This window comes from Pagrus pagrus (genome assembly GCF_965226575.1).
Source record: "Pagrus pagrus genome assembly, chromosome: 14".
NCBI lineage: Eukaryota > Metazoa > Chordata > Actinopteri > Spariformes > Sparidae > Pagrus > Pagrus pagrus.
The window spans coordinates 22,414,908-22,429,142 of record NC_140198.1 but is presented as its reverse complement, the minus strand read 5'-3'; the positions used below and the strand labels follow the sequence as shown (position 1 = coordinate 22,429,142).

The following is a 14,235-nucleotide window of genomic DNA, read 5'->3' as shown; positions in this document are numbered from 1 at the left end:
CACTTACTACATTAATTTAATAACTAGTTACTAGTTACTTTTCATATTACATACCAAATGAGTTAATGTTTTAATGAACTAATTTTACTGACTATCAGATGAAAGAAACATGGATTCCAATAGTCAGAAACCTTTTGATTATTTGATCTTGATAACATTGACTATTACTATACAGTATAAAAATACTTGTATATGTACTTTGAGTTGTAAACTCAAACTTAAGTTCATTTTTTGCTCGAAAATTACTCTTGATGCCTTAGTAAATATCAGATACTTTAAGACTTACTGACTGGATTAACTTGTGGGGGGGAGCAGAGAGAAAGCTGCATTACCATTCAAAAGCACATGCAGGTGCTGTTTGACTGTAGGTAGGCCAAGTCAGAATGAGCCAGTCATTGAAACAGCTTGTAAACAGCTAGATTTCAGTGTGTTTATACACTCAACACCTGCCACCACTGCAGCAGACACTCTGACTTGTCATTGAAGGAAGAGCACAGGTGTAATTAATAGTGTTAATAAACCTTTGAATGACAACACCTGGTGGCTTTTTCTTTGCAATGACATGCAAAAATGTCTTCTGGGAAAAATGCCTATTGATATTTAACTTATCTCTGGCACATCCTGTCATATAAATATAGATTTCCCATGCTCATTTGCAAGAAATAGTCCCCTTGAAGAGATGAACTGATGAACACCAGATAGCCAGTAACAAAGATGTAAATTTTAATGTACATGTGTGCACCCAAACACACACAGAGGAAGTAGCAGGCGTTCTTGTTTGAGTCCCTTTGTATTAAGCCAGAGCATCATTTACATAAAGAGGAAGCCACAAACATGTTTGTGGGATGGAGGTGTGCATGATGTCACAGAGGAACAGATCAGGTTTATACTGTGCGTCTGGCCATAAAGACACACTGGACACGTCTCCCTCAGCCTCTCCATCCGCCTCCTCCTGCAGCTCACATCATGTACACCGCAGTGGTGGAAAACATCTACCTGCTGGTCATCGTCACCCTCATCAGCGTACTTCAGAACGGTGAGAAAAAGCGAGAAGCTGCTTTAAATAATTATCAATCATATCATAGTTTTTTAAACTCTAAATCGGTATTTAAAAGTATATTGTGGTGACATAAATGGTCTCTGTGTTTTAAGCATTCTTTGCCCTGAAAGTAGAGAAGGAATGCAACAATCAAAATGCCAAAGCATCGGCTATTGAAAGGGTTTCTTGTGCCAAGTAAGTGCCCCTTCTCTGAAATAATATAATGCTCATTTCCTCTGTTAATTCATGAAAACAATGGATGATTCTGTGTTTTTTTTTTTCTAATTTAAAACAAATAAACTTCCCCATATATAAATAGAACTCCCACTGAGCGGCAGTCCTCATTTGCCTAAGCTGGTACAGAGCTCATTTGAATGCTTCTTGGAAAAAACATCAACAGCCGTTAGGAAAACATTAGTCAGAGGTGTCCTGGCTCTGTCAGTGTTTTGTCTTTCAATTAAAAAAAAGTGACAATATGAATGTGGCACCTCGACTTCGGGAAACTGTGATTGTTCACTCTTAGTCTGACATCTTATAGACAACATGATTAACTGGTTAATCAGAAAAATAGTCAATAAAGTCATAAATTGTAGCACCACAGCTTATCATGCTTCACCATGAAAACCAGGATGAAGCTTGAAATTAAGGTCTTTGAACGGACATGACAGTTTAGCCTTAGCGGCTCTAGTCCATGAGCAACAATTAACTTCCTTTTTTTGAAAGGAAATATCTGAGCAACATCCTGTTGTGCGGGTAGTGGGAGGATTTCAAAAACAATTGTAAAATTTGCCTCTAAAATATAATGCAGAAATGTGTTGGCAGTTTAAGAATGACTAAGAATTATGTTTCTTGTTTTTACGCAGTACATTACATCAACAAAAGGTCTGTTTAGGGAGTGATATGGAGTCTCAAAATGTAACTTTCTGGGGAAAGATAGTTGATTCTTGAGTCTCATCCCCAGAGAGTCAAATACTGATGCTTTGGGTCGGCCTCCAAACCACGCTGCAAAACCAAAGTGTCAGTATTCAACTGTCGGTGTCAGTTTTCAAGTTACATTTTGTTGCTTTAAAGCAGTGGTTTATTGTGACCATTAAAAATGAAGCTGAGGTCAAGGCCTTAGTGTGGCCTTTAACCAATGACTCATTTGTTCTCCCCAGGTTGTTTTAATTAGGGGTATAAGAAGTAAAAGTCTCCAGTCCAAGAAAATTGCAAAAATGTGACAAAAAGGAAGAAAAAGTATGTGAATATAACTTTTTTTTTTTATATAACAAATCAGCTCGTGACCCCTCCTGTTTATCCCCATTGTTGGGTCCTGACCAGCAGGGTGAGAACCGCTGTCCTGAGAGACATGTTTCTGTCTAACTCACGGCACTGATTATTGCAATTTATTGCACCAGCCAGTATGCGCTGACTCTGAGAGTGGGCTCAGTTTTTCCTGGCTTCCTGTTTCAACTGTGTTCCACCAACACTCAGAAAGCCACACTTGTTTTTGTAGCTCCTGGACCGTTTTTATCCCGTGGATCTTTTACGTGTCACACTCACTTCTCCTCTGCAGTTTCAACACATATCCTACCAGCCATAGTAAAAGGGCTTGGTATCCGGCTGTAAAAGTTGCTTCATAGTTTGTAATTTCAGGTGACTTCCTTGATATGTGTTAATAACATGTTGTTTATTCCAGCCGTAACTGCATGGACGCCTATGCCACTTTCCTGGCAGTGATGTGGTGCGCCGGTCTGTGCCTCAGTCAAGGTAATCATTAATCAGATATTGTAAAGCAGACAAACATGATTTGTAGTGTTAACTCAACACGCCCACAGAGAGTAAACTCACCGGAGGGCACAAAGGGCACACACACGTGCAAACAAGTTCTATGTCTATAGATATAATTTCTCTTGTATAGGTGACCTCTTTACCTGTTTGAGGAGCAGCAAATTCAGAACTGTACCTATACTCAAACAACATTTACACTAGATGGTCAAAAGTACAAGGAAGTATGCTCCCATTGAGGAACAACAGCATTAGCTATTTCAGCCTTTGAGTCCCAATTCAAAACCAAAGCGGTCGACTGATTCTCAGATCCAATATTTAACATTTTTCTTAATTTTGCAATCAGTGTTGTTTTTTAATCCAATTGCTGATAAAATTAATGAATTAAAAAACCCACTACTTTGGCTCTGACGCAGCAATCTGCAATGTAACTAGTCACTAAAGTCACAAATAAATGTGGAGTAAAAAGTACAGTATTTGCCTCCAAAATGTGCAGTATACTCACTAATATTAAATACTCTTACTGTCTTAAACTGGGCCCAGTATGTGACTGTGACTGATTGTTACTGGTTTTTCTATTATGTAAATTTTTGTAGCACAACAATTTCCTTCGGTGTTAATAAAGTTCTATCTTATCTTAATTTGTCTTATCAAATAATTAATTAACTCATGGAGTTCATTTACTCACAACTAATCAAGATAAAAATAAAGTGTGAAACATGACAGAAGGCGCTGTTGTCTGAAGTATTATTGTATACTGTATCAAGTGTTTCAACAGCTACTTTTCCCTCTAAATTTATGCCCTTGTGTCTTGTAAAACAATTAAATACTGCATTAACTTTTAAAACAATCTTTTTCACAATTATACAGTCTAATTTTTGTAAAAAAACAAACAAACAAAAAAAACCCTTCACGTTACTTTTTAACTGTAAAAGACGATGAAACACAACCCTGGGCCAAAAGTGGACAGGGGTGTCTTTATACTTTTGGCCATACAATCTATATGGTCTTTAATTAATATGCGATACTTTTAGGCTGAACCACAATACACAATGTGTGTCTCAATATCTGGAAATCTCCTCAAAGCACTTCAGACATGCTAGGACTGCAACAACATTAAATGTATATTTTTGACCAAATACTCCGATATCATGTTTTTTCTATTATAGTAAGGATAACTATTGGTACTTTCACTGAATATTATGAGAGTTTTTGATAGTCATCAGTAATATGGATATAATGACTAAATGAGTGAAGAGAACACTTATCATATATGCCGTACGCTGGCCATATCCCCATAAAACGATATCTAAATCTAAGATAATATATAATCTCATATCATGATAACAATATATAATTGATATATTGCCCTGCCCTAAAATCATATAGAGGTAATACTGTATCTGAGGATTCATTTTTCTTTTTCTGTCCTCTGTTTGAAGCTCCCGCCGCCTTTGCTGGGATCCTCTATCTTGTCGTCAGGCAGAAGTACTTTGTTGGGTACATGGGACAAACCTCTCAAAGGTAAATAAACACTAGTGCCCTCCAGCGTGGTTTTACAAACTAGTGTTTTAACTAACTGTTTCTTAAATCCATTTGTAGCACCCCCGGCTACTTGTTTGGAAAACGCATCCTCTTCTTCCTGCTCCTGATGTGTGTTGTGGGCATCTTCAACTACCTGCTGACGCGCTACTACGGCAGCGACTATAAGGAATACGTAGAAACCATCACCGGCGCTGCATCTGCTCTTCTCCTTCTCCCTTAAAGAGGTCATATGTTCTGGGGGTTTTTGCCTTTCCTTTATTGTGTTATGTAGTATTGTTGTGCATGTAAAAGGTCAGGCTGCACTGCCTGAAACGCCTGGTTTGGAGTCGAGCCTTTACTTCCGTGACTTTTGTGCGTCACTCTGTAACAGGCGTTATATAAATAGATTTTTTTTTTTTTAGATATTTATGATAAAATATATTAACTCCAGTCAGTCAGCAGACATATAGTTGCTACTGCTGTAGCAGTGTTATTTTAGATCACACTACCTTGCTTGGCATGACCCACCCTACTCTGCCTCTGATACATCCTGCCCGTTAAGTAATGCGCATTTGCAACTCTCACCAAAGATTAAACAGAGGTGAGATGTCTGACTCTGTAGCTAAAACGGAGCGTTCAAGACAGTGTGAAAAGCGATGCTGCAGCAGTGCACCATATAATAAATTTCTTTTGAAAATTAAAGTGTGAAAACCTATTCTACTATGACCCCCAAATAAAGGTATGAACCCAATTTTTCTTTTGCATAATATGACCTCTTTAACACTTCCTAGCATTTATACAGCTCAGATCACAACTTTCACATTCACCTTTTAACTGATGAGCATTGTATGAAACTGAAGTCTTTTTATTGGTTGCAAAACAGCATTTATTGTGTGTGCGTTTGGTTAAAAAATAAAAATGTCTCACAAAGAAATGTTGTTTCCTTAGTACAAAAGTCTACAAGTCACACAGATTCAACCTATCATACAACAGCTGTACATGATTAATACAAAACCCTTCACAATCCATTTAGACACAGAATTGGCATTATAATCTTCATGGCTTTCAGAATCTCCCCTCATCAGTCCTTGTCCTTGAACAGAAGAAATCTTTGGTCCCAAACAGCGATTATAAGGTAGTTCCTATAATCCCAAGAGGTAGTCTGGTCCTTCACCTGGCAGGCTGGCATCACAGCCACTCATCTGTCCATCAAGAAACTTTCTTGAGGAGGCAGACTCCATCAAAAACTGAGCAGATAAACTCGACTTGATCTCCGGCTGGCTCATTTCGGTCTCAGCTATAACAGATGTGAGCAGAGAAGACAAGTTAAACAACTGCCCCGTGCACACTCACAAAAACAGAAAGCAGTGAGAAGAAGAAGAGACACCAACCTTGAATTGTCTTTTGCTGAAGCCAAACCAGTGTGGGAAGTCAAAGAGGGCGTCAGAGTAGTATTTGAGGGTGAAGGAGGCGTCTCTCCACACAGGTTGGACTTTCGTTAAACCATTGGTTATGACGTTTGTGTTTTTTGCTGCCCAGCTCTCCATTAGTTCAGTCAAGTCAACCTGACATAGGGAAAACGCATTTGTCAATCACCAAATAATGAGAAAAAATGCAGTGAATGACATACAAGTGACAGAAAGACCTGCTTACATCCACCCTGTAGCTCTCCCCAGCAACCGAGGAGATGGTCCAGTCCAGTCCTCTCTCCATCTGCCACTTGATGAAAGGATCGCTGATGTTGACGGACACCACGTACTGCTGCAGCACTGATACAGGATTCAAAATAACACATAAGAACAGGCCAGAAAGAAAACATGCTGTCATATGGTACAAGCACTGTGCTGCCATTGTACTTCCTCTACTCCACCCATCCCAAATGACCAAGCATGAGTCACCCACCACCAAACTGCATGAGACACAGCCTGGAGCCGTAAAGTACACTGGGTCAAAAATACCGTTTCGTGCAAACGTACAAATACCAGTGTTGTATTACACACAGGTTTATGGGAGCCCATTTCTGCCAGTTAGAGAAAAAAATAAAAAAATAAATGAAAACTTTGACTTAAAAAAAAAAATCCCATGGTAAGTCACAATTATTAGATAAATGTTGACTTTTATCTCATAATTAGGACTTTTAACTCCATAATTCTGACTTTTGTCTAATAATAATGACTTTTTATCCCATAATCATGACATTTCATCTCATAATTCTGACTATCTGCTAATCATGATTTACTATGGGAATGTTTGTGGTAAGATGCAGTTTAAATTACCTCTGACTTCACTGGCCTCCTTGTTGTTGGTCTTTGCACAGTGTTCTTCGCAGGCAGATATCAGCAGGTAGATCCTCCTGGACAGCACACTGTTTCTCATGCTGGTGTACTCCCAGAGATTCTGCATTTTAACTTCCCTGATGTGGAAAACAAGTCACACAGTTGAAGAAGATTTTTTTTTTTTGTGCAGAGTGAATATATGTGTGCATTTGGAGGTATTTTCCTCACCTTCCCCTCGAGCACTGGAAAACTACTTTCCCCTTACTGCAGTGGAAGTCATCGATGAGCACCAGGCTCTGCTCCGGGTCGCTGTGGACTCGGTGCTCGGAGTCGAGGACCTCCACGGAGATCCCGGCCGGAGGGTCCGTGAGGAACTGCTCCACTGCGGTCACTGTTATCGTGCTGCCGTCGGACTCTTTGGTCATCTTCATGTTGCCACTTATTGTGTCCTGCACCTCCTTCTGCTGCTGCGTCTGCTGCTGTTTATAATGACTGACTCAAGTCCGCAGCTTTATTAGCGTCAAAACACCGTCAAGCTAGAGACGTTTACACAATAAGACTTCCGGTCTTTCTTTCGACAAAATAAATCCCTTCAACAGAAATGGTTTGTGTCTGTCAGTTATCAAACAAAAGCACCTGCTGATTGTGTCTGTTATATGTCACTGTAAATGTAAATGCATTTGATAGTATAATCAAATTAGTATAATCATTGGTTGTCCCGGTGTTTTTTTTAGTCATTGACAGACAATCAATTCAATGCAGTTTGGAGAACTTGTTAATAGGATAAGTCATTAATGAGAAAAATGCCTGCTTTATATAACTATTAACTATTTAAATATAATATAATTAGGGTTGTGAACTGTTGGTCAGACAAAATACATCATTTTGAAGACATCTCCTTGGTTTTTGAAAATGATTTTTCAGGTTGCCAATAACATTATCTGATTGGTCACACATCACAATCAATAGCCTATAAACTATAAATTAATCTGAAACTGCAAAGTAGCTAGTTGCTAAATTTACCAAATAAATGTAGTGGAGAGGAAGTGTAAAGTAGTAGAAAAAGGAAATACTCCAGTTAAGTACCTGAAAATTGTACTTAAAACAGTTACTTAAATACATTTTACCTGGGTTCATCTCATCACTGGTTGTTATTTATATATATATATATATATATATTTTAATATATATTCTATATTTGTACAATATTTCAATATCCTTTCATTTGCTGCAAATGAATATCAGTTCAAAATATCGGTTATCTGTCTTCTTGATTTCTTATAATCAATATCTGTACCAGCCCTGAAAAAGCCATATCGGTTGATACCTATAATAGATCAAACAGTTAATCAGTTTATTGTGAAAAAAATATTGACAACCACAAAGTACAGAAGTAGAGATAAAGACCATAGAGAAGACCAAATAGATTTTTTAGTATTTCATATGTTTAATGTATATTAAAAGTTTATATTCATTTTATTTTTAAAATATTTTTAAATGGGCTATTTATCATTTTTAAATATAGGTAACTAATGTTTCCCATTAATACTTGACCTGTAATAACAACTATTGTGCTTTTATTTTGAAAATGCGTGTACTTCCTGTTTCAGTACGCATAATATACGACCTATCGGGTGCGACACAGCTCTGTAGTAACTCATAATTATGACTCAATAAAATAAATGAGAAAGTCAAACACATTTTAAACAACTAGCTTATGCTAAAATGCTAATGCTAAACTTGACTAATAAACCTAATGTGGGTGTAGTAGCTCCCCCTCAAACAAATGAAAAACCATAAAACTACTGGTAAGCACAAGCTGTGATGTGTTGTTATCAAAAAAACACATGACCTCTCAAATATCTTATCAAAGATCATGTCAGAGCAATCTTAGAACTGGTAAACAAGAAAGTGTTTCCGTATGTAGGCTATGTGGAGGGGCATGGAGTGTACAATAACAATATTAACAATAACAATAGTTATTTACATGGTTTTAGTCTTCTAATGCATTTTGACATTTAAGGCTAAGAGCAAATTATACGCAATAATCGGGGCTGGCTTCATTTCTGTTCATATGGCATGAGGTTTTGTATTTATTTAATGTGGTTTATGTGCGCAGAGTGAACTTAAAATAAAGCAATTCAGAAACACACATCAAATATTTATTGCAATGTATTGTAAAAAAAAAAGAAACAACCTTCCACTTAATTAATATATATGATAATACAGGCTAAATAATGTTTTTTCTCAGATAAATGCTTAAAATCCATTATAGTCTATCGTTTTTATGGTATTATTTGATTCTCCATGTAACATCCACTCCTATCAGTCTAGATTTTTATAGCAGGATTAACAATGTAAGTGATACAATTACTGAAGATTGCTCATTCAGCCTTGGGTGGGTCTGACCTGAGATGTTTTTATTACGTGCATTACCCTATTTTGTTTCAGATGTTGAGACGCTTGAATGTATGATTTTCTGGGAAGCCACTGAAAGCAACATTTGGCCTAGTGCTTGGAAACAACAGCAGGCGGACTCTTGAACTCTTGAAGGAAAAGTACAAGACCTAATTAGAACCACCAGTGATATGTGGGACACGTGAGGCACAGCATTAATGTGCTGCACGTTTGTCTTTCATATCAACAACCCGTGCTCTCCTTTGTGAACAAAGTTTGTTCAGACCTTACATTCCTACATGATTACTTTCTTCAGCAAATAAAACACCAAAGAGAGTTTTCTCTTGCTCTAACGCCGCCTATAGTTGTTAGATGAAGGGACACTTGACCCAGTTGTGAATTATAGCAGCCTGTTCATCTGCTATAGAGTACAGGATTTCTTTCCTCACTGTTCACTTCATACCCACAAAAATGTGAACACTCACGACTGTGGTTTCACAGCAGAACCAGCCTGTTTAAATGTTGTGGTCCAGGCGTACGTGTTTAGGCTCGGTTAGTCAGGAGGCAGTTGACTCATTTGTTCTGGATGTCTCCATCAGTCTGCAGGGCTTACAGCAGGAAACAGGCCTCCTTTCTCGATATCTCTTTCTCACATCAGGCTGTAAACAATACCTGCCAGAAACAATAAAACAATAATGGTGATGTTCTGACTTTTTATTCACTCCTGACAACGTTGTTTGTGTTGTATTAACACCTTTGAGTCCAGCGATTGCTTGTGACTAAGTACGGTTACTCAAGTGGGTTAGTACTGTAAGCCTACTTGAGTAAAAAGGTTGAGGCACTTGTTTACTTTATTTGAGTATTTCCATTTTCTGCTACTGAGTGCAGCTTTTACACACCTTAGGGTCAACAGGTGCGTAGGAGAAGACCGAGGGCCGACAAAATTAGGAAAATGACTTCAGCACACTGTCCACTTCACTTACGAATAAAGTTTATTAACAACGTTTCGGTCCTTAGACCTTCATCAGGTTATCTTACAAGACAATGGGGGAGGCTGTCTTAAGTAGGGTTGTGGACTTGTGTGGCACAATCAGGCCACACCGCAGACAGACGTCCCTCGATATGCCATCAAACACACCTGGACTAACAAATCTATGCCACTGAATGACAAAGGTTTTTTTTTTAAATAACCCCATCATAACAGGTAAAGTGCATATATCAATCAATGCATGTATGTACACAATAGAAATATTATAACAGTATAAATGTAAATACAAAAGTAGGTTACAGCTTCAAAGAAATGTACTGTGAGAACTGACTAGAACAAAGCACATGTCAAAGATTACAGAACAGGCCAGGTCATGACGTCACATTAACGATTAAGTCATCCAGACCACCAGGAAGCATGGTCTCATATTTAAAAAGGTACATTTCACAATATAATTCACACAAAACAATAGAAATTTCTTAGATTCAGTTCTGTCAGTTCTGCACTATCTTCTAGAGCAGGTCCCTAGACAAATAAAAAGGACATACAATCAGAATTAAGCATATATATATATATATATATATATATATATATATATATAGGCTTTATAGAAATAGCTTGAGACAGAATTTAACATAAGACAACCATAAAGTGAAGAAATATAAATGAGAAAAAAGAAAAAAACATTTATATATGTACAATATAAATAATGGCTATGTCTGTAAAAAGTACTCACTGACAATATCTCAAAAGTGACAGAACAGCCAACAACCAACTCATAACATCACCATCAACATTAAGCAGCAGTTCACCGTTAAGACCCCTGGGAAACAAGGTCTGTAAGGTGAAAATCCAATAAGCCTCACGTTTTTCTTAAAAACAGGTCAAGATCACCCCCTCTAGGTGGCATTTCCTGCTACTGCCACTGCTTTTTGGAGGCAAAAATTGTACTTTTTTTCTCCACTTTATTTATTTGGTAACTTAAGTTACTAGTTTATTTGTTGATTGCTGCATCAGAGCCAAAGAATCACATTTCTAATATATTTATTCTATTGGCAATCAGATCAGGAGCAAGAAAGTATTCTAACAATCATAAAAATCCTGACTGATTATTGGCCAGGGCAATGATCAGTCAACCCACAGTGTACATTCACGTAAATATATGTAATTTACTTTTTTTACATTTACTGACAGAATATTACCTCTGATACATGAGTTCATTAAATATCAGAAACTTTAAGACTTTTACTCAAGTACTATTCATATGGGTGACTTTTACTTTTAAAAGAAAAACTTTAACGTTTAACCAAAGCAATATTTTAACACAATATCTCAACTTTCACTCAAGTCACTTTTGTCTACTTTTAACGACTGTGCTTGAATCTGCCTGTAAAATGTCCGTCAAATAAAACTTCCTTGCCGGGAAGACATAATGTTAAATCTGAAACAAGACATTGAATGTCTCCTCAACCACTAAAGCTTGTAAAATTCAGTTTATGTGTTTTTTTTATATCCATTTATCGTGTGGCTAATCTCTGACCTACTTTAGGAGGAAGGACAGAGATAGATAGAAAAGCCTCTTCAGACTTGCAGCTGCTCTCAGATCAGTACAGATCAGGATTAAAGTCAGTGCAGCTTTTGTTGATCTGCAGGATTCAAAAGGATTGTGGAAAGCAACTTCGTGGCACAACTCACACCCTTTTTATTTGTATGTGTGTGTACAACCAAGTCAAGGGTATAATAGAAGCAGATGCAGAAGTTATGGTCCTATTACGACACAGCTGATGGATTTTTTAAAAATGTTGCTTCTAATTCTAATGAATAAGCTAGCAAATAACGACTTTGTGGACAAATGTGGTAAAATCATGTGCACAAACGCTACAAGAGTCTCACTGATAATAACTGCCCTGTTGTCATAGTTTATAAGGGGTTTTTGAATAAGGTAAAAAGATAAAAGGCCGAATCTGAGGCAACTGAGATGATTATATTGCCTCATCTCAAAGAATCTTCTGCTGCATTGTTGTTTAGTCATTTAAAAGTCAAAAGTATCCAATGAAATATATTGTAAGGGAGCTTAGATGAGTCTGTAAAAGAGCCCTCAGTATGTATTTTGATTGTGGGTGGTCAGCAATAACCTGTCTAGGAGTAGATTAAACTTAATTTGCTCAGTAAGTTTTTGTTGTTATTGTGGTTCTTACAAATTTCTACATTATTTGTCACTTGTATTTTGTAGTTTGTTTTGATTGATCTGTTTTTCGTTTTGTATATGTGGTCATGCTGTAACAGCAGTTTAAGATAGGTGTGTATTAAATTTGATTTGCAATTAATAAAACAAAGTCAAAAGAGTAAAACAATGTCAATCTAACATGTTACACAATGAGAGGATAAAAAGCTGCATGTTCATGTCAGAAATTGTTGTGCAATGATATAGTAATAGATAATAACTATGTTTGTAGACTGGAAACCTGAAGGACTGTCGTCTGATCACAGTTTAATAAGTTTCCATGAAAGATTGTGTGTCATTCTCAAACAGTTAGACATTAATGGTGGATGAAAATCAGATCCTTGACATTGTTCTTAAAGTACTCATTAGGCAGCAGCTTTGTCAGTGTTATCTTATAATACTGGCTTGTAGCTGGACCTCCACTGAGGAGGTTATGTTTTAACCCGTGTCTGCTTGTTTGTTGGTTTGTCAGTGGGATTACACAAAAAATACAGAATGTATTTCCACTCAACTTGGATTAGACCCTATCAACTTTTGGTGCGTATACGGATAAATGGGACAGATCCATGATTCTTTTTCTCACTTTCTGTAACGTTACGAGACAGGGTGTTTTAAGACATTTTCATGAATTTGTCAGCAAATATTTTTCCACAGATCAGGCGTTTAGGTGGCTGGTATCTGAGCACAAAATCTATTCTAATTATCGGTGATAACCCAATGTGTAAACAACAGTTTAATGCCGGTCAAGGTAGACTACACAACAATTTAAAGTAGTTAAAATTATCTAGACCTGTGGTATAACAAATGGTGCAATATTTTTATTTGAAAGGTAGTGGAGTAGAAGTATAAATAAAATAAAGTGCTTGCTGTAAGCACATTTTAGAAATTAAAATGTTTTATTTATTTTTTAATTTTATTATTACATGTTTAAATTATGGTCTACATAAATAAAACTAAGCCATATCTGAGGTGTGGGTGGATTTTAAATAATTTTAAAAAGATGCCAATTTACTGTAGCTAAACATGAAAAACAGTGCCTGAAAAATTTACTTTTATATTATAATGTATATGATATCAGAATGAACAGGACACAATAGTATTGAGACGTACTAAGCTCCAGTGCAGCATGGCAGTGACCTATTAATGTAGTGTCCGCTAGAGGTCGCTAAAGCTCCACACTAACAGTCACTACAGTCGACCACAGTAGTTCAGCCAGTGCAGGAATGTAGCTAACCAATTTCTCCGCCTCGCCATGAAAAGACGGTGATTTCAACCGAAAACCAGCAGCCAGGGGAACCATGTCACACCATAACGTGGTTAACCGATGCAAACTGGTCGCCGTGCTTCTTCTTTGGCTTGGTAAGTGGGGTCAATGCCCTGCCGGGGTAGCTAACGTGTTAGCTAAACTGCTAGCACCAAGAGCGTCAGACTGGCTGAAATACAGGAAGTTCGATTAATGTGGCCTTCAAAGTAAAGTTATTCATGTAATATAAAGGGTAAATAGAGTACATTACAGTTTGGAAAATGTACCAATGGATGTATTTAATGACAAATCTCGTAATCTAGTTATTCATCAGCATCACCGTGATATTTTCTGTGGTAGAGAGTAGCTGACTGTTTTGTTTTGAAATGTATAACAGGAAGTGGTGTTTTTACTCTGAGTGATTTGACGCACTACAAACAAGTGCAGGTGATCCTGTGGGGCTTGTAAACAAGTGGCAGCAAACCAAAGATCGCATGGCAAAGCTACTTTAATATACAAATATGGGAAACTGTTCACAAATACAATTACATAGAAGTATTTATGTGAAGAATAAAGATGTCTTGCGAATTAAGTTATATCCTATTTGGACGAGTTGTAATGAAACAACTTCTCTTGGTCCAATTGTCATATTGTCTGTAACTGGAGCGTTAGGTTTGGGAATACAACTTTAGGACAGTTATAACACAATCTGTGTGTACAACTGAAATCAGCCTGCATTTGCTTTAAAAATTATCTTCTTTTTTATTTTCTAAAATT

General features: G+C 37.1%; 3 protein-coding genes across 3 annotated transcripts in view; 2 read left to right on the top strand and 1 right to left on the bottom strand.

Moving 5' to 3' along the window:
• The first annotated feature begins 919 nt into the window (after positions 1-919).
• alox5ap (arachidonate 5-lipoxygenase-activating protein) lies at positions 920-5,086 on the top strand. Its single transcript, XM_084373249.1, has 5 exons — positions 920-1,036; positions 1,153-1,234; positions 2,718-2,788; positions 4,249-4,330; positions 4,409-5,086. The coding sequence occupies exons 1-5, from the start codon at positions 967-969 to the stop codon at positions 4,569-4,571; spliced, it is 468 nt and encodes a 155-aa protein (XP_084229375.1). The 5' UTR covers positions 920-966; the 3' UTR covers positions 4,572-5,086.
• A 137-nt stretch (positions 5,087-5,223) lies between these two features.
• medag (mesenteric estrogen dependent adipogenesis) lies at positions 5,224-7,086 on the bottom strand. The gene is made up of 5 exons (XM_084373248.1): positions 6,835-7,086; positions 6,607-6,743; positions 5,984-6,099; positions 5,722-5,895; positions 5,224-5,627 (listed from the first exon to the last, which is right to left on the bottom strand). The coding sequence occupies exons 1-5, from the start codon at positions 7,035-7,037 to the stop codon at positions 5,613-5,615; spliced, it is 645 nt and encodes a 214-aa protein (XP_084229374.1). The 5' UTR covers positions 7,038-7,086; the 3' UTR covers positions 5,224-5,612.
• Positions 7,087-13,409: 6,323 nt separating this feature from the next.
• b3glctb (beta 3-glucosyltransferase b) overlaps positions 13,410-14,235 on the top strand; it is a 29,564-nt gene continuing 28,738 nt past the window's right edge. The window contains exon 1 of the mRNA XM_084372936.1: positions 13,410-13,574. Coding sequence (XP_084229062.1) covers positions 13,514-13,574 — 61 coding nt within the window. The 5' untranslated portion in view covers positions 13,410-13,513. The remainder of the gene's footprint in view (positions 13,575-14,235) is intronic.

Bases quoted from the DNA above. Each gene is read 5' to 3' on its own strand.
- alox5ap (XM_084373249.1), top strand. From the start codon at position 967: ATGTACACCGCAGTGGTGGAAAACATCTACCTGCTGGTCATCGTCACC. The intron at 1,235-2,717 runs GTAAGTGCCCCT...TGTTTATTCCAG, and splicing joins GAAAGGGTTTCTTGTGCCAA to CCGTAACTGCATGGACGCCT. The intron at 2,789-4,248 runs GTAATCATTAAT...CTCTGTTTGAAG, and splicing joins CGGTCTGTGCCTCAGTCAAG to CTCCCGCCGCCTTTGCTGGG.
- medag (XM_084373248.1), bottom strand. From the start codon at position 7,037: ATGAAGATGACCAAAGAGTCCGACGGCAGCACGATAACAGTGACCGCA. The intron at 6,744-6,834 runs GTGAGGAAAATA...TTTCCACATCAG, and splicing joins TTCCAGTGCTCGAGGGGAAG to GGAAGTTAAAATGCAGAATC. The intron at 5,896-5,983 runs GTAAGCAGGTCT...TCCCTATGTCAG, and splicing joins GGGAGAGCTACAGGGTGGAT to GTTGACTTGACTGAACTAAT.